Source organism: Aulonocara sp. 'chitande type north' Nkhata Bay, linkage group LG6 (assembly GCF_057382095.1).
Source record: "Aulonocara sp. 'chitande type north' Nkhata Bay isolate Kocher_YH1m ecotype deep benthic linkage group LG6, A_spYH_male_GT1.1, whole genome shotgun sequence".
In the NCBI taxonomy this organism is placed as follows: domain Eukaryota; kingdom Metazoa; phylum Chordata; class Actinopteri; order Cichliformes; family Cichlidae; genus Aulonocara; species Aulonocara sp. 'chitande type north' Nkhata Bay.
Genome location: NC_141349.1, coordinates 27,773,182 through 27,792,458, shown reverse-complemented (window position 1 = coordinate 27,792,458; position 19,277 = coordinate 27,773,182). Strand labels below are relative to the sequence as shown.

The 19,277-nt window shown below is 43.1% G+C and overlaps 1 protein-coding gene across 2 annotated transcripts; it reads right to left on the bottom strand.

The window, feature by feature from the left end:
• Positions 1 to 693: 693 nt before the first annotated feature.
• Positions 694 to 18,780, bottom strand: smarca4b (SWI/SNF related BAF chromatin remodeling complex subunit ATPase 4b). 2 transcript variants are annotated; one of them, XM_086296045.1, is made up of 34 exons: positions 18,571 to 18,780; positions 17,876 to 18,132; positions 16,977 to 17,109; positions 15,905 to 16,447; positions 15,606 to 15,704; positions 15,116 to 15,374; positions 14,014 to 14,140; positions 13,669 to 13,842; positions 13,400 to 13,573; positions 13,132 to 13,305; positions 12,971 to 13,018; positions 12,387 to 12,517; positions 10,185 to 10,242; positions 9,965 to 10,074; positions 9,703 to 9,850; positions 8,389 to 8,552; positions 8,207 to 8,273; positions 8,017 to 8,127; positions 7,206 to 7,448; positions 7,002 to 7,115; positions 6,735 to 6,842; positions 6,436 to 6,522; positions 6,163 to 6,209; positions 5,903 to 6,069; positions 5,614 to 5,777; positions 5,100 to 5,360; positions 4,939 to 5,016; positions 4,620 to 4,838; positions 4,204 to 4,466; positions 3,669 to 3,777; positions 3,418 to 3,519; positions 2,935 to 3,067; positions 2,622 to 2,761; positions 694 to 2,403 (listed from the first exon to the last, which is right to left on the bottom strand). In XM_086296045.1, the coding sequence occupies exons 2-34, from the start codon at positions 18,089 to 18,091 to the stop codon at positions 2,368 to 2,370; spliced, it is 5,007 nt and encodes a 1,668-aa protein (XP_086152171.1). In that variant the 5' UTR covers positions 18,092 to 18,132; positions 18,571 to 18,780; the 3' UTR covers positions 694 to 2,367. The 2 variants fall into 2 exon arrangements, with proteins under 2 accessions (XP_086152171.1, XP_086152173.1); XM_086296047.1 differs by having other exon boundaries at positions 5,133 to 5,360.
• Between the last annotated feature and the right edge of the window lie 497 nt (positions 18,781 to 19,277).

Below are 19,277 nucleotides of genomic sequence, written 5' to 3'. Positions count from 1 at the left end.
GCTCAATGGGTGTATCAGGCTTAAGACAACTGACAGACCTAAAGGGCATAGGTGTGATTTTACTGTTCTACTTGTATGAGACCTCCTACTAGTGATGAAATGGAGTCATTACACCTTACAGTTGATCCTAACAGCAGGTTTGTTTGGGTCTGAAGTTAAAAATCTGCTGAAATGAAAACTACTGCCGTAGCACTTTTAGTTTGTAGACATAGGATTTAAAGAGTGTCAACTGAGACATGTAAATACCCCCAAAACCTTTAACTCAGACGAACTTACTGGCGTTTATCCTTCTGGGCTCAAGTTGTAAGAAAAATAATAAATATAGCTGATTGCCTGACGAGCAACTGACATTTGGCATTTCAACATTAAAAACTCGTGTTTTACTTGTGAATTTTGCCTCGAGTGTTCTGAACTTTGACCTTTACAAAATACAGTCCACACATGCCTTAATGTTAGTCATAGACTACAAGGAACACAGAACTGGGCTATCCAGTGAGCAAAGACCACTTAATCCTGCTTTCTTTTTTTTATGCTTGTTAAGCCCCTTTAATATATGTTATATGGGGCTATGCAAATAAAACCAAATTGAACTAATCCATGTAACAAGCCCTTATATGTTAGTTAAAGTGACGCAAACTATCAATTACCAACATACGGACTAATTTTGATTCGTTTAACCACAGCACTACATCACACACTGTCAATAATTTATTGTTTTGTTCCAAGTTTTAGCCACAATGAAACAACACAACACAGATGCAAACACCGATGCTTTGGTTCACTCTGGTTACCTACTGTAATGAGATAAGTACAGTACTGAATTTGCAAGCTGTACATACATGCATTGACATTATAATCTGAAAATACTCTATACAGTATATCCAACACCATACGGCCGTGAGGCATTCACAAACAGAGAGGAGCTGACGTCCCTCTGGTCCTTTGTCTTAAAAATTAAAAGCAGAAAAAGTGCCAAAATAGATGAAACTGTTCTGAAATCCTAAAGTCACCACACAACAACAGAAGAACAAGTTACAGTACTCATGTATTACAACCTTGTGATTCTTGAATTCTACAATCAACAGTTGTAAGTGCTTATACTGGAAGTGTGACAGGTAAGCAGCAGCAGCAAGGTAAAGTAGGGTGTTTTTATTCTGTAAAGTAGTGGAGAGTGACTGGGCCTCAGCTCCATCAAACCTCAGACAAATAACTGTGGTGTGTTGCTAAAGAGCTTCTGAGAAGTCTGGAAACACCCTGCGTACACAGCTGGCTGGCTTTCCAACCTAAACAGTCAGAAATATGAGATGTACACACACCTCAGGAATCACAGCAGGTCCAGAGACTGTTGTCACAAAACATCATCAAAGTGAGGCAGAGGTGAAACAACAGGACAGTTTGTCCAAAAATCAAACTTAATGTCTAATAGTAATAGTCTTGATGATAACATTTGAAGCTCCATATTTGGCATTTATAAGCATATGCAAACATTTAATGGTTACATAGCTGGATTCATGTATTTGTTAATAACTGTGACATGGCAGTATAGTCAAACGTAGCTCTAAATCAATAGAATATCTTGATGTTATAACCAATTAGTAAAAATAGGTACGCTGAGTCATACTATACTGGTCACAAATATACATTAAATGTTTATATATAGCTTTAAATAAATGCCAAACAGTGGAACTTTTAAAATAAAGTGACATTGCAGTACATGTTTCCATTAGACTAGAATTTGCCTCACACAAAGCTTCAGGGCATTTATCTGAAGACAGGCTGATGAAGACTCCTAGCATGTTATCTCTACACTGTTATCACATATAATATCTAGATAATTACTGAAATAGGTCTTAAATATTGGTACACTAAAATTAAAGAAGAGATCTGTTTTTAATTATAATTACACATTTTACTTAAAAAAAGATGACAATAAGGAACTTTTCCCACCTTTGCTTATTACAAACATGCACGTCCTGCTCTGTGTAGTGGGCAGCAGCTTTTAACTTATCAGAATACACCTTTATGTTACCGCCTCATGGTTTGCTGACACAGCATCTTTTGCTGTTGTGTTTTTTGTGTGCTATTCTCTTCATAGTTGTCACCAATGAAGCAGTAATTAGATTATATCTGTATACAAATATCTCAACACTCCCTGTGCAACATATATTTTATGGTATATGGAGCCATCTGATGATCACATGTCTTTGCAAATGTACAGAAAGAAACTCCTCTTCTTCGACTTCTCTCGAACATATTTGACTGAGGGTGGATGGAGTGGACCGAGGCATGTTTTATTACTTTAGAAGTGTTGATTGATTTGGTGGGATATCCCTTTATACACCCTTCTCTCCTAATTCACAGTACAGTTCAGGCCTCCTCATCGGTGGCACTTGGGGAGCGCTCCTGAAAAAAGGAAACAGAGATATGTTTTAGTTGACTGGGAAGGACTTCTAGTTTCACACATTTTACAGGTTTCCTGAGATATCCTGCAAACTAAGAAACAAAAAAACCAAACGTGTATATTTGTGCATCTACCTGCACTGAGCAAAAAACTATCAACCCCATAAAAATTCCCCACACAAATGCTTGCAAGGTTTAAAGGAAAATGACAAAAAAGTTACCTCTTCCTGCTCATCCTCAGAGTCGTCATCACTGACGACCGGCTTTGCTCTGGTGCGTCCCGTCCGTCTGCTGCGTCCCTTCCCTCGATCTCCACCTTTATCCTTCCTGCTCAGACGGATTTTCACCTTCACTGAACGGGCTGGAAATCAACACACATGGAAAGAACATGTTGTCAGAGTAATCATACAGAGAATTTTGAGATGTTTGCCAGAGGACATAAAAGGACAAACTCAATCTAAATCAGTTAGGACACAGTCAAATACAACTGAACAGTTTCTCCTCTTTATGCACGACATGCACAGGCATGCTCACATTCGGACTCTGATCCTTCCTCCTGCTCTTCCTCCTCTTCTTCACTCTCCTCTCCCTCACTTTCCTCCTCTTTCTCGATCTTCTGCCTCAAGCTGGTGAATACCGACTGTAGAACGATGGAGTCCTCGTATATCTGCTCATAAACACAGCGGGCAGATGCTGATTATGATCATGTGGCTGCAGGGTAAAGCATTCAGCCTCAACACATCATTTAAACACTAATCATTTATCAGCAACTAGTAATTAAATGTCTGATACATTGCCCTGCATGATGAGTTTTCCGATGAGGTCTTTTATGCCTTAATGCGACCTCAGAGTGCTCGCTTTCGTCAGCTTTAATCAGGCTTCACTTTCAACTGTAATCCATCCACAGGAACTAATATGTACCAGTTAAATAACACAAATTCTGATTCAGATTTGTCTTGTGCAAGTAAAAAACAAATAAAACAGCAGGTGTTTTTCTATACAGCACATCTGTCTCACCAGCGACCCCTCCAGGTTGAAGGTCTGAGCATTCTGGAAGAGCAGCATGACGTCTCTCTCCAGGTCACCCAGACTGCGGTAGCGATGACTTCGAATCCTCTCCTAACATTGAAGACGCAGCACAAACATTGGGTATGTAAGCGAGAGAATAACACACCAAGCGAGTCTGTTAACCTTTAAACACGTTTTTTTTTTAATGTGCTCTGCTGCAGGAATGAAAACATGTTACAAATAACACTATTTAATCTTACCTTGATCTTCCTGAAGTCTACCGGCTTGCGGATGAGTTCGTAGTACTCGGGCAGCTCTTTTCGAGACGGCAGCTGGATGAACACCTCGCTCAGCTGACGCCCACTGGCGCTGCAGGACATGACATTATTATCACGAGACCAAATATCTGAAATATGTCTGCAATATCAATCCAATTGATCATAGCTCTCAAAGCGAGTTTGCTGTTGGCTATTTATTAAAAGTGTTACAGGGTTTTTTGCCACCCCAGACACGTGAATGTGTTTAGTCCAGTCAAAATATAAACTGCCACCCCGGTCTTCCTAAAGACCAAACCTAACAACTGCTATCAGATCCTCTTATCATTATATACATTTGGCATAATCTTCAGTCTCAGCATTCATGAAATCACTTTGTGACATCATGGGGGCTACAATCTGGGGTTTTTACCCCTTTCTCATGACACAAAGAAAGCCTGGCAGGTTGAACTTTCTTTCTAAATAGACTAAAATGACTGAAAAAAAGTTTCAGATTTTCCACAATCACAATTTCTGCTACCTGTCTTTGTATTTGATGACAGCGTCCACAATTTTCTTCATCTTCTTTGTGAGGGTGGGAGGATTTGGTGAGAGTTTTTCGACAGGTGGCCGTCCCCTCTTCCTCTGCCTCTTCCCATCATCATCTTTATCCCCCCGTCCACGTCCCCCTATGGAAGAGGAGGGACCAGGGAGATCCAGGTCACGGTCTCGCTTCCTCTTGCGGGTCGTCTTTTTGTGCCGCACCTCTTCCTCCATCTCCTCCAGTGTGCCTTCCTCTATCGCCTGAACAGGGAAAGATACAGAGTGAGAGATTAGCATATAAGTGTTAAAATTACCCCCCCCCCCCCACACACACACACAAATTTGCCTTTTCCTCCAGAAAGCCAGTTAGTTTAGAAGCCAATTTATATCCTGAAATCTTTGTCTCAGGCGCACCTTGAGCCACTGCTTCTCAGTCAGCGAATCGCTGTAGTCCACTTCCTTCCGTTGTCGGGAACCTCGGCCAAACATTTTCTCCTCCTCTTCCTCACAGGTAAGTCGCTCAACCTCAGCATCGTCCTTCATGATCCACGTGGGCAGCTCGTCCTCCTCCATCAGCCGTGGTTTTCGTCGTGGGTTACGAGCCTCCTCGCGGCGTCGGTCCAGGTCCATACGCTACGGAAGCAAGAAGAAGAAAACACAGGGAAAGATGTGGGGACACAATATTATTGCGCGGTTGAATCTTTACCTCACATTCAAACACACAGAAACTCACCATGAACAGCTCGAACTCCTCTTCACTCCTAGCAATCATCTGGTTGACCGTCTCATCATCTGGCACCTCATCCTCCTCCTGAATACAGCAGACACACAATGGCAGGTAGAGCAGAGGAAAGCACACTCTTTAAATTGTGTGTTGGCGATGCACGCACACACATTCATGTGTAGGCACACGTCTTGACCCCAGACCTCGTCTTGCTCCTCGTGCTCCAGGATGGCCTGCAAAAAGGCCCTGCGCTCGTGGCTGGAAGACTTCTGGTCGAACATGCCGGCCTGAATAACTTTTTGATCCACATTTAGTTTGTATTTGGCCGCTGCCAGGATTTTCTCCTCGACACTGTTGACTGTACAGAGACGTAACACGCGTACCTCATTTTGCTGACCAATGCGGTGAGCTCTGTCCTGTGCCTGCAAGTCCTGGGTAGGAGAGAAAGATAAAGAAAGTTAAGCTGTGGAGCCCAAACCTTGCCATTTCTGCTTTCACTGTCAATAAATTGTGAACACTACAATATTAAATACTGAAACCTAAATATCTTCCCCAGTATTCTGAGGACAGACCCTGGACTTTTATCTTCAGCCTCTAAGTGCAAAAAAAAAAGGCAAATCAAAGCTGATATGAGCTTGAATGCTGATTTGATTAAAAAAAAATCAATATAAATATGCATCACACCTGATGTGGGTTCCAGTCGGAGTCAAAAATAACTACAGTGTCGGCAGACTGCAGATTGAGGCCGAGGCCTCCAGCCCTTGTGCTCAGGAGAAAAATAAAGTACTCTGACTCTGGGTCATTGAATGTCTTCAGTAACATTCCTCTATCCTCAGCCTTTGTTGTGCCTGAGAGGTATGAAGGTGGGAAATAAGAGGAAATGCAGGCAATAATTCACAAAAAAGATAAACCAAAGGGAAACTAATAAAAAGGGGACAACAAGAACTGATACGCATACAGATCAGTGTCTCACCATCCAGACGCAGGTATTTGAAGTTACGGTAGGCAAAGTAGTCCTCCATGATGGTCATGAGTGAGGTCATCTGACAGAAAAGCAGCACTTTGTGGTTTGTGGCTCTCAGCTTTGGCAGAATTCGATCCAGCACCTCAAACTTTCCCGATGCCCGATACAGGTCAGGACTGAGGGAGCGAAAGGAGGATATTTTTTTTACAAAGGCTGCAGTTTGTTTGTGTGTGTTTGAGATCAGGACCTAAAGAGGAAGCAGTACTTACCCCTGAACTATCCCACCAGAGAATCCTAAATGTTCAGAGAAGGATTCCTACAAACACAATGTACAACCGAACATTTCAGTTCAACGGTGGCTTTATTTTGATGACTGTTAGCTCACTGACACATCAAACAGAAGTCAGAAATGGCTGCTCTTATCCTCAGAAATTCTCTTTATTATAATAACAAAGAGAACCTCTGATGATAAGAGCAGGACTGAGAAACACAGGCAAATAACTACAGACAAAGTATTTATGTGTCGGGCTCGTCAGTGTTACCTCTATTTGCTGAAACATATAAGGGTGATTGCAGATCTTCCTCAGCTGCATGATGGTGTTCATCAGTGTCTTCGTGCCCCCTTTACCCTATTGACCGTGATATGATAAAAATGTTTTTACTGCTAATAACTGGGAAGTGTGGGGCGTGGACTTGAAGTACATGCAAAAAAAAAAATCCAACATGGAAAGAAAAGCGTCTGGACTTTCTTTCCAAGCTCCTTAGACTACGATGACCTGGATGACTGAGAACCTTCACAGACATAATACAATACAATACTTCAAATTATGTGTTCCTTCACCTTCTTGTCTTTCTCTGATCCATCAGTGAGCAGGACTCCCTTGGCCTGCATGTGCCTGTAGAGGACTCTCTGAAGAGAAGACATGTCACACTTGATCACATACTCCACCTGAGGGATAGGAGAAAAACATGTGTTTCCATTAAGCATGAATGCACAACATCAGAACAGAAAACCTTCATTTTCTATACGTCTCCTCAAGAAATGATGCTAAAGAAAACAAGAGCTGCTTAAACGGGATGTTGCCTTTACAGTGCGTGTGAAACATGCCTTTTCTGGAAGCTGTGCCTCCACCTCCTTCTTCAACCTCCGTAACAGGAAGGGGCGTAGCACTTTATGGAGACGACGAATAATCAGAATTGTCTCCTCTTCATTAAGGTCCACCTGAAGCGGAAGAAAGAGAAATTTCACACTCTTATTTAGCAAAACAGACCCCTGCTGCAACCTCAAAACTCTTCCTATATTTCTGCACACCTTCTCTCCAGTCATAGCGAAAGGGGCGTTAAACCACTGTTCGAAGGTGCTGCAGCACTTGAAGATAGTGGGCAAGAGGAAATTGAGCAGCGCCCACAGCTCAGGAAGTTTGTTCTGCAGCGGCGTCCCCGTCAGCAAGACGCGCCGCGGAGCAAGGTAATGGGTGTTCAGGACCTGGGTCAGTTTACAGTGGTGGTTTTTCATGCGGTGGCCTTCGTCTACAATCATGTACTTCCAACGGATCTGAAGGAAAGAAGAGGATCACGTGGGCGAAACCACAGTGCCAATACCCTGTATCACTGCTCCTGTCCAGCCACATCAAACCAATAACTGAAAGTGCGTAAAAGGAGGATTTTTTTTTTGTCCACTTTGTCCTGATGACTCAAGTTGGCCCAGTCCCAGGCTAGTACCTGTAAGCATCACATGGGAAAGCCTTGCCTGAAGCGCAACACCCACCTGTGAGCACAGTCAGGAACCCTATATGACTACATGAGTGCATAGCAGCATGATGGTCACAGAGGACAGTGGGAGACGTGGTTTACAGGTCGTGTCAGTGTGTTGCAGGACCTAGGAGAGAGAGCACTGAGATGCAGGGGGAGGTCAGATTGGCCAGACTCAAAAACTTTTAGAGGATTTGGGGGGATTTAAGGAGCCAAAGACACAAAAACCTTAAGTAAAACAGAAGTATGATAAATAAGGTATGAAAAGAAACAAAATGTTTTTAATCTGTAAAGGAAAATCTACGCCATCACAGCCTCAATGTGTTCGCTCATTTCCTTGAGTCCGTGTTTGTCCGTGCAGTCAAACTCACCTTGGCCAGTACTTGTTTGTCCTTGATGATGTACTCATAAGTGGTGAGCAAAACATTAAACTTGCCACTACGCAGCTGAGGGACAAACGCTCTTCTAGCAGCAGGAGACCCCTAAAAAAAAAGGTTCAATATCTCAATAATTCTTTAGAAGATTTTAAGATAAAGACAGGCACGCCCATTTTTGTGTTACCTTGTAAGACACTTTAACGACTGATGGCGCCCATTTGTCAAACTCATACACCCAGTTAGAAAGAGTTCTGTCAATGAGAGACAGCTTACGTGTAGTTAAACAATTTATTACCGGTACATTCGTCTTTATTTAAGTGCTGTGCAGGACTGAAACACTGTCATAGCAAAAGCGTGCGAGCTCACGAAAGAGGTACAATGATGAGGTAGGGTCCGTTGAGCCGTTTGTGATCCATGAGGTATGTGATGAGAGCGATAGTCTGGATGGTTTTTCCCAGACCCATCTCATCGGCCAGGATCCCATTCAGGTTGTTGTTGTAAAGAGAAACCAGCCACTCCAAACCTTTAATCTGAAAGTCAAAAAAAAAGGAGGGGGTTATTTATTACTGCTTTGAAATCTGAGAGACTCTGTTTCCTATGATGTCCCACTTCAATGTAAAGTCCTACTTTTTAAGAATCTGCCAAAAAGGACACTCACATAGAAAATCGTAAAAAAAACATCCCAAGAAAATAAGAAAACATTAATGTGGGCATTAAAGAAATACTTATTTTATTGAAACAAATAGAATATTGATGGCAATGGTATAAGAATCTATGGGGGTACACCTATAGTAGTTTTTGAGTGCATGCTGGACAGATGGCTCAACAAATCTATAAGATTTACTATAAATTAAAGAAAGAATTAATTGGGTCTGAACAAATTTGAGGAGAAAGGCTAACAGAAAAGGCAAAAATAATAGATAAGTAGTGGAAATAGTCAAAAGAAATTATGAAAGAATAAAATAGAAAACGTTAGCCCCCCCAATAGACCCTATGACAGCTGCCCCCCTAAAGAGAATAGATAGACGGATGCAAAATAGAAAAGCCTATATTAAAAAATTCTACCCCTTCCATCCATCCATTCGCTTCCACTTATCCTTTTCAGGGTTGCAGGGGGCGCTGGACCCTATCCCAGCTATCATAGAGCGAGAGGCGGGGTACACCCTGGACAGGTGGCCAGTCTGTCGCAGGGCTAACACACAGAGACAAACAACCATTCGCACTCACATTCACTCCCACATTCACACCTATGGGCAATTTAGACTAATCAATTAACCTATCCCCACTGCCCACTACCCCTCCGCCTCAAATTAATTTGAAAATCCTACCTTGTTTTGTAAGAAAGAGCGTTTCTTTGTAAGTCAGCAAACTTACAAATTCAGCAGAGGATCAAATAATTATCTCCCCCACTGCATTTTGTAATAAAAAGCCTGAAAACCACTGAATTATGGCAACCTTCAAATTAATTCGCCTTTTAATGTCTCTATGTCTTTAATTAATATGGCAACAACCAGAAGAAGAAGCAGAGTAAGTGCATAATTTCCTTTGGGATTATTAAAGTATTCTGATGAAGTATAAATAATATCCAGTCCTGACGAGCGTGCAGCTAAAGATGTAAAATGTCTGAACTGCAGGATTTGTCAGTGCTTCGTGTACTTGCTTGTGCTTGTGCGTGTTCACCTGATACTGTTTAAGCTGCCCATTTATCAACAAGCTGGACTGTTTCTCCACCTTCTCTGTGACAGCGTGAGCCACAGAGTAATACGACTGGAGTCCTCGAGCAAACGCTGCACCGCTATACTCATCGTCCACGTCCTGTTTAGCATTTCTGTAAAATGACACGTAAAGTCTTAATCAGTCACAAAATTAATGACATTTGGTGGAATTCGCTGTATTTAAACAGCACATACGTTGCACAAAAATGAACGTTACATGAACTCACTCAATGATGTGTCGGACGTCCACCTCTGACACATCTTCACTGTCTGGGTCTGTAATCTTCATCTTGTCCTCTACTGGAGCTGCCGAAGGCTGAGGCTCCTCTTCTTCCTCCTGAGAGACAGCATGTGAACTAAAAGTTGCTTTTAACTCCCACTGGATGAACGAATATGAAGTGGCTTCAAACACATCTCACAAAAAAATAAAAAAATAATTAAACCAACCTCCTCCTCTTCCTCCTCCTCGCTGTCTTCACTGTCTGAGCGGGGAGCCACCTCATATCTGGACAAATTTACATAAATACACTTTGAAAAAATTTGTCCCTTGATATTGTCCTTTAACGCTGAAAGTAGCTGTCAGGGAACGACAAAACCGCTGAATGACAAATAATGACAAAGAGAAGATGTTGCTGTTCTTGAACATTTTGAATAAGTGGGGCAGAAATGTATATATGAGACTATTTTGTTAAAAACTAAATTTCTCCAAATGATTTAATCATCCGTAAAGCTCAATCTCTATCTGTGCTGCGGGTGTCGTTATGCTCAGCTGTGTCATTTTAAGTAAATGCTAATCACTTGTACAGTTAGTATGTGGTTGTGTGAAATTTTGAACAATTGGACAGATCGCCAGTCTATCGCAGGGCTAACATACTGAGACAGAGTCAAAGGAGCTTGCAAAGAAAAGCGTCTGGACTTCTTTAAGTTGCTTGAAGACGTTTCACCTCTCATCCGAGACGCTTCTTCAGTTCTAAGGTCAAATGGTGGAGAGTCCCAGATTAAAACCAAGTGGGAGTGACCCCCCACAGAGGGACAAAAGGACCCCCTGATGATCCTCTAATCGCCTGAGCTAAGGTGTGAAAATGGGTGTGGGTCTGGGGAGGGAACTCAAAACTGGATTATAGATGGTGTCAGGAGAGTCTTCTCCAAGCATTTCAGACCCAGCAACACGCTCAGACAGAAACTGGTTCACCCGAAAGACAAAACTCCTAAACACAAACTTAACAATGTGGTGTATGCTGTACAGTGCAGCGAGGAATGCCCAGACCTCTACATTGGAGAGACCAAGCAGCCACTTCACAAGCGCATGGCACAACACAGAAGAGCCACCTCCACAGGACAAGACTCAGGAGTCCATCTGCATCTTAAGGACAAAGGACACTCTTTCGAGGATGCCAATGTTCACATTTTGGACAGATGGTTTGAAAGAGGAGTGAAAGAAGCCATCTATGTCCACTGTGAGCGACCATCTTTGAACAGAGGCGGTGGTTTACGACACCAACTCTCTGCCATCTATAATCCAGTTTTGAGATCCCTCCCCACACGCTTTAACACCCACTCACATCCTGGGCCATCTGACCTCAGGAATTCGCATGATAAGGTGGGGCCAGGTTTCACAATGAGCTCACCTGAAACTCTGGCTGATTGGGACCCACACCCATTTTCACACCTTGGCTCATGTGATTAGAGGATCATCAGGGGGTCCTTTTGTCCCTCTTTGGGAGGAAACTCCCACTAGTTTTAAATCTGGGACTCCCCACCATTTGACCTTAGAACTGAAGAAGCTTCTCGGATGAGAGGTGAAACGTCTTCAAGCAACTTAAAGAAGTCCAGACGCTTTTCTTTGCAAGCTCCTTTGATTACGATGACCTGGATGACTGAGAACCTTCACAGACATATACTGAGACAGACAACTATTTATACTCAAATTAACACCTAAGGCCAATTTAGAACCACCAGTAAAACTAACGTGCATGTCTTTGGACTGTGGAAGAAGCCGGAGCACCCAGAAAGCACCAACAGGGAGAACATGCAAACTCTAGACAGGAAGGCTCCAGCCAGCGAATTCAAACCCAGGACCTTGTTGCCACGAGATAACACGCCGCTCTTCCACCCCTTAACTAAAAGTGTTGTCTGTGCTGTGTGTTTTGTCTGTCCTAGACATAGCTTTTCACCAGATTTTTTTGTCCTTTGGTGCATTAAAAATAAAAGTAATACGCATATCTATACTCCTCAAAAGCTGTAGATCACTGCACATGAACTGAAATCAGTTAACAAAAGAAAAGAACAAAAGACAGGCTAGTTTGATGTTTTTTTTCTATGAAAAGTGTGGAGTCAACTGAAGAACCTTTGTAATGTAACGACATAATTGCAAGTGTAATGTAATTACAGTTTTAATGAATTTGAAATGAATTACACCCAACAGGCTGTGTGATATCACCATACCCTCAAACATCAAAGAATGATCCCTCTATCCTTGATCCTGAATGTTTGTGTTAAGATCTACCTAAGAGACTGTGTTCAGTATAAGACGTGCAGAAAAATTAATAACCTGTAAACATCATCTCTCTGGGCAATTGCATTAAAACATTTATATGTCTTTTCTATAAACATTTGCACAAGTTCCTTCCTCTTTGCATCCAGACTCACCCAGGGTTCATCTCCAGCCAAGTTTCCAGCTGTCCAGCTTTGGGAGCGTCCACCCCTGTCAGGATATTCCCACTGTCCACGTGGATGACCTTCACCGGCAGGTCACTCATCTGACTCGTCTCATCTAGAGGCTGCAGGAGTAGAGAGGGTTTGTTTAAGACTTTAAATGCCGACAGAGATTCAGATGGTTAATCACTGGCGCTGCAGCTATTTGATCAAACAAACAAGTTCACAGTATCAAGCAAATTCCCAATTATTTGTAATTCAGTACAACACGTGCTCTATAAATATTTTTTACAGCGAAACCACTTTGCTTTCTTGTTGTGATAAAGTCCAGGTGTTTATCATTGTGCTCAGTCAAATAGCGGGTGATATTTTGCTTGTTTTCCGAGTAGCAAAAGGCTTTTGTTTGGTCTCCTGTTGCGGGTTACCATGTCATGTGATGTCAGCGCCGTTTGTGCCTGATGAGAATCGAGCTGAAGAAATGATTCCCCGCAGTGAACAGTGACTTAAAACTGCAGCTTCTACTCCTGTACCATGTCTTTATCTCTACAGTCTTCATTAAGGCTTCTGCATTTGCTCACCTCTCCATCAGGACCCATAGCAGGAGTCTGACCCTCTGCATTCTCCACCTGCAACATAAGGGAAAAATAAGTAATCAGGTTATACGTGACAGAACATAATCAGAAACAAAAATCAGTGTTACGCAGACTTTACAGTGGAGTGTCTGTGTTTGTCGATGTACCTTCTTCTTTTTCTTTTTCTTCTTTTTCTTCTCCTTGAGGGCCTGTGCAGCTTTGTGAGCTCGGACCAGCTCTGTGAGGTTTGCAACGTACTCGTCGGTCTGCTGCAGCAGGTAGGCCAAGCGCTTATCCTTCTTCTGGTCGATGAGTTTGCGGTAGCCCTCCTCATCCTCAGCCTGGGTAAAAAATATGGTACAATGTGTAGGAGGGATTTGTGTACTGCTACGTTCGTGATGGGCATTAAGTAATATTATAGTTTCTTCTTTTTACCATGAGCCTCCTCATCCTCTCTTTCTCAATACGCTCATTCTCCTTCTTCTGCTCCCGCTCGGTGTTGGCGTGGTAGGTGGCCACAGCTTTGGTCAGTTTCTGGATTTTGCCTGTGATCGAACGGTGGTACTCCTTGAAGTCTTTGGCGTGCTGAAGGATGCTGTTGAGGTACTCCTTTGTTTAGATTGGATGAAGGACAGAAAGAGATTATCAGTGAGAAGCAAAACTTTAAAAAAATATCACAGTTAACCTCGAAGTTTGGGCTCAACCTGATGTTTTTGTCTACGTTTGCGTTCTTGTTCAATCTTCTGCTGTTTCTCCAGTTTCTCTGTGATGCGGGCTTCGCGGAGAGACTGTCGCTTGCTTCGCTTGTAGGCCTTGGCATCAAGGGCGGTCTCTAGAGCTGTGTCACGGCGCATACACACCACCACCTCTTGACGCAGCTTTTAGAGAGAGAGAGACACAATAGAAAACACACAGAAAATGTAAACTCACCAGCAGAACCATCCACACTGAAAACACACACACAAACCGTAATGGTCTCTGATTCACCATAACTGCCAACGATGCATTACTGTTAAGGTTCGAGGTGAGGATGTGACTGTAGTGCATACCTGTCTCTGGAAGTTAAGTAGTCGCAGGGCTTTGAGCTCTATGGTGGCTTTGGTTCGTAAATCACCAGCCAGAGAACCCGGTAGATTCTCTAGCTCAGCAATGCGATGGGTTATACGAGCTTGTAACCTGAAGAAGCAGGTACAACGAGTAGTTATATCCCAGAAAAAAATGTTGTTTGTGCAGGAGCTGATGGTGAGAATTATGAAACATCAAAACCACAACTACCATAGCACACAGAAGAGAAAAGGTACTACTGAGATATTAACAGCCTTTAGTCTAGGTGTGTAGAAGTATGCTAACACTAACATTGTGCCATACAACTAAATAAGCACTAGAAAACCAAAGTTCCCTTCAGAGAGAGGGGTGCATTGAAACCAGGACAAAAACAAAATCACTTTGCAACTGTGTGAAGTGTTTGAGGTGTTGGAGTCGAGAACTTTGCCAGTGGAGTGCCGACATCTTTAAAAGATTTACAGATGACATGCTAGGTCCTTACTCCAATGAGCTGTCAATCATTTAAATAAAAGAACTGATGACATATTACACAACGCAGAGGCAACTTAGTGCAGGCACGAGTACTCATGTATGGGCTTTGAACTTTAGCTTTAACTTTGGTGTGACTTATGCAAACAAGTTTGAAAGTCATGAGGTTTGTGATCACTGCCATCTGTTTGGCTCCTGGTCAGAAAGATTACATAGAAAGAGTCGAGCCAAATTTGTGGGAATTTGGTGGAAAGGCAAGTGGAAAAGGAAGAAATGATTCAATTCTGGTGTGGAAAAAAACAGCAAAACTGGGTTTGATAGAAGATTTGCTTCCCAAATGTCGATGCAAAAAAATGATGTATTGTTTTGTACTTTTGATTTTTTTGTACTATATTATAAACATAAGATAGAAAATATACAAGAAAAAGCTTGTGGTAAATATTATATGCTTTAAAAGTTTTAACACAAAGTAAAGTAGGCCATCTCTAAATATATGTACTGATTATGGTACATATACAACCCTTAAGAGTCAGATAACTAAAGCTCAATTTAGCTATTTTGTTCAACAGATAAATAAATGGGACAGAGGATAGCGCATCCCCCAAAAGACTTGGTTACCTGTACTCCCTCTCCTGCAGTATCTCCACGGGGTCGAGGCCACAGGGTTTCTGAATGGGTGTAATGCGGTTCTGTTTGGCATGGTAAGGCATCATGGGAGTAGGCTGCGCAGGCTGGCCGGGAGACTGGGTCTGCGGGGGCATCACCGGGGAGGCAGCCGGCGGAACTGAAGGGGGAGCAGGAGATGGCCGGCCAGTGGGCTGAGGGGGGATGAGTTTTTGTGGAGCGTTGGAGGGGGCTGCTGCATTCACCATGGGGCCTGGAGGAAAGTGTAGTGAGGAAAAGTCACTGTGGTCTACACAAAATGATGAACGTCTAAAGGAAAATTAGGAATTACAGCAGAACTAACACTGTACGACAGCATAGTTCATCTCTTCTATCAGCACTTAGTCGGCCGTTTTTACACTAACAGCCTAACTAGGTTTCAACAAAGATGCTCCTAGTGAAGAGACAGTCAGTTTTCACAAGGTCTTATAGCAGCACCACGTACCTTCGGGCCATGACTTGGGAGGTCCATTAGTATTTTGACCCTGCATCCCAACTGGGGTTCCTGATGGGCCGGGGGGAGGCATATTTGGACCCATCATTCCTAAGAAATCAAAGAATGCAGATTGAATACGGCTGATATCCATAACAAGGCCTTGTTAAAATTTTAGAAACAATACTGTGGGAGATTTATGAAACGCTGAGGAAGACTTAAAGTGGAGGTGTGAATTAGTCTTCTATGTATTCACCCTCAGGTTATAAGAAACAGTACTGCTATTTCGGACATTCCTCATGCTTGCTCACCGTGACCTCGGCTGTAGCCTGAGCCCATTGGCCCTGGCCCTGGTCCTGTTGGACCACCTCCTGGCCCTCCTCCAGCTCCGGGAGCCAGACTAGGCATGGGCTGCTGCATCCCTGGCATTGGCCTCTTTCCTTGGACAGCTATTTGAAGGTGGTCTGGGAGGGGCTGTCCCCGGGCTAGCATCTTATAAGCCATGATCTGGGCTCTAAGTTGGTGAAGCTGGTTCTGGTTAAAGGGAGTTGGACCACCAGGACCTCCAGGTCCCGCAGGGCCGCTGGTATCAAGGCCAGGACCAAGGCTAGGGACACTGGGGCCAAGACTGGGTCCAGGGCTTGGACCTGGTCCAGAACTGCCTGGAGGGACGGGTCGGTTATTAGGACCCAAAATGTGCTGATCTCCACTGGAGCCATCTAATGGTGTAGAGGCAGAGCCAGGACCACCAGAGGAAGAGGAGGAAGATGATGAGGGCATAAGGGGCCCAGAGGGGGGACCATTTGAAGGGATGGGACTTGAGTGATCAGAGCCACCTAATGGAGAGTGGTAGCCTGGAATACACAGAGAAAAAGGCAGGCAGGTAGAGAGAATCACTCTCTACGGGTCCTCAAAGGAAAATTTGATAATAATCTTACAGTCTTCAAGCCAAGCACAAAACACAAAACTTATCATCGTACCAAACCTGAGGCAAACTCTAACAAACAATAAATTATTGTCTAAATTTGATCAAATCCTGGATTATTATTATTATTGTTATGATTATTTCCAGGAGATTGTTAACTGCGATTCACCACGTTAAGCCTGTCTATATCCCATCCTTACAGCACAGAGCAGGCTGTCTTTGTCTGAGCCAGACTGAGCCATGACAGTTGTATATCATTCAGTATTTCAATAATGAAACAGTGAAACGGTTTTCATGGTTCATGTTACAGCTGGTGACAACAGAGACACTCCCCTCTGAGCCAGTCAGGACACATAGTCACACCACTGCCGTTAAGTCATGCTTAAAAGCCGTCACATGTCTTACGCAATGTAGGAATTAAGCAAATTGCTTAAGAATGGTTTAGGTAACATGCCTACCTTGTGAGTGTTGGTCTAGAGGACTGGGTGGGGGGCCCATACCACTGTGCCCGCCCTGTCTCACTGACAGTCCCTTCATCTGACTTAAACGGCTCTCCTCACTCAAGCTTTTCTCGTGCAAACCCTCCATGGGCTGTGGGAGGAATCAGACAGTACTGAAGTTAAACACTATCAGTTTTGTCAAAAGTCGCCATTGCAGAGGATTTGCAGAAGTTTCACTGAGTTAAAAAGCAAATACCAAAGGCAAAACTTAAGTAAGCAGAAGCATAGTTATATGAAAAAAAAACATGTAGAGTAAGAGCAGTTAACCAATGTCAAGTCAAACATGTTCGATTTTTGGGTCAAATATGGAAGAGGAGCATTGATTGCTCACAGGCACAGGTGCTACTTAATGCATATCAAGTTTTCAACTCTCAGTGAATAATAATGTTTAGAAAAAAACACTGAAATAAATCACGTACCCGTAGTTAGTGGAACAAATCAATGGTTTTCTTAGGTTAAATATTTCTGATACATTCTCCTTCAAGCTTAGCTAGTAGTTAATCATTTATTTAGTGAATAAATATTAGATAATATGTGTGTCTATTAACATTATACTGATATTTAGATCTAATAACTACAAAGAGCAAAATTAAGCATGATGAAAACATCAAATTTAAATGAAGATGGAAATCTGAAGATGAAAATGCTTGAAAGCTTTGCTGTACATGTGCATCATCTACACTTCATTCTTAAGCAAGTGAAATTAATGTTTAAATCCTTTCTGTTTAAGAGTCACTGTAAATATGTAGCAATGAGGTTTAAAAAGTAATTGCTGACAAACTGCGGTTCCCTAAAGGACGGCAACACGAGCAGCTGCTGAGAGCGTCTCACTGGGACTGCTGCCTGAATGCCCTTACTTTGTGCAGAGGGTGCATGCTGTCCGGGCCATATCCAGAGGGCCCTGGCTGGGAGTGTCCAGAGGAGGGAGGACCAGGGCTGGGGCCCATCATACTGTGAGAGGAGCCTGGGGAGGGTCCGGGGCTGGGGCCAAGCATAGCCCCAGGAGAAGGACCCGGACCAGGGGAGGGACCAGGGCGAGGGGTGCCTCCCATGGGGGGATCAGGTGTTGACATGATCGCCTGGGATCTCCTGCTCCTGGATGAGCAGGAGGGACCTGAGAGAAGGAAGAGAAATGACAAATTTCAGTAAGAGGGCAATGAAATATGCACCAATTACTTATCTGAGAAGGAAGTAATAAGGTTTTGGTTTGGACAATTAAAAAATCATGGCAATAAAGTCTGCATATGACTTCAGCTGCATTTCTAATAAATGATGAGGGTGCACAGTCTTTGCGGGATAGGGGTGAATTTTTGTCCAGCCTATCAGATGTAGACTCTCTGCTCGCCAGCTGCGCTGCACCAAATCACCCGTTGCGCGCATATGCAATTACAGCTGCCGGGTCTACCACTGAACTTGAGCTGAAGACGGGGAAATACAGTAAATTATGCACAAGAGCCCGTGCTGCTGAGAATCTTTTCACTCTGGCATGAAAGGGTGTCTCGTTAAATATAAAAAAGGGGAATGGCGGACTGTGCTTGTGCGACAGACCTACCCGCATCAACAGGATTGGCAGTCCTGGGTGGATTTCTGCGCTCCCGAGCTGATATTTGCGGGTGATGAAGGAAGATGCAGCAGTTGTCGCAATTAGCCTACTCACCCTCTTTGTAATCTGCCTGCAAGCGTTGATTTCTTTCACCGACGTGGCTCGAGCGCCCCCCTCCACAGCTCCTATGACCGAATGTCTAGTCACGGCCGCACGGCAGCGCGCATGCGTGCGCAGAGACGGCAAACCTGTACTCGGCGTGCATCAACCCTGAATTCTTGTTTGAAAATCCAAAATAATCGTGGAATATTAAATGTCGAGATAACCTGTGGCTAGATTTCACCCACAACAGTGAAATCGTGAACGGTGGCTGTGAACACAGGTATTAGAATCACGCGACTTAATAACTGCAACCTTCAAAAGCAACACACACAACCAAAATACACCGTTTTCTGCAGTGCACATTTGGCATTTTTAATTTTGAGAATTTATTGTGAGGTTTTGCACTTTTCATTCATTGCCTGCTTTCTTTTAAATATGCAGTGTTATCCCGTTTTTTTAATTTAGTCTCGATTCTGTAAAGCACAAAAAAAAAAAAAAAAAAAAAAAAAAAATACATACTGCATGCTTGTTTTCCCCCACAATTTAAAATACAATAAGTGGTGTCATGGTGGCGTAATGATGTGGAGGATATTTATCATATATTATTTAAATGT

Coding starts and splice junctions, on each gene's coding strand:
- smarca4b (XM_086296045.1), bottom strand. CDS start 18,091: ATGTCAACACCTGATCCCCCCATGGGAGGCACCCCTCGCCCTGGTCCC. Junction 15,375..15,605: donor TCCCAAGTCATGGCCCGAAG/GTACGTGGTGCT, acceptor ACTTTCCTCCAG/GCCCCATGGTGAATGCAGCA. Junction 6,070..6,162: donor TCTGGTGGGATAGTTCAGGG/GTAAGTACTGCT, acceptor TCGCTCCCTCAG/TCCTGACCTGTATCGGGCAT.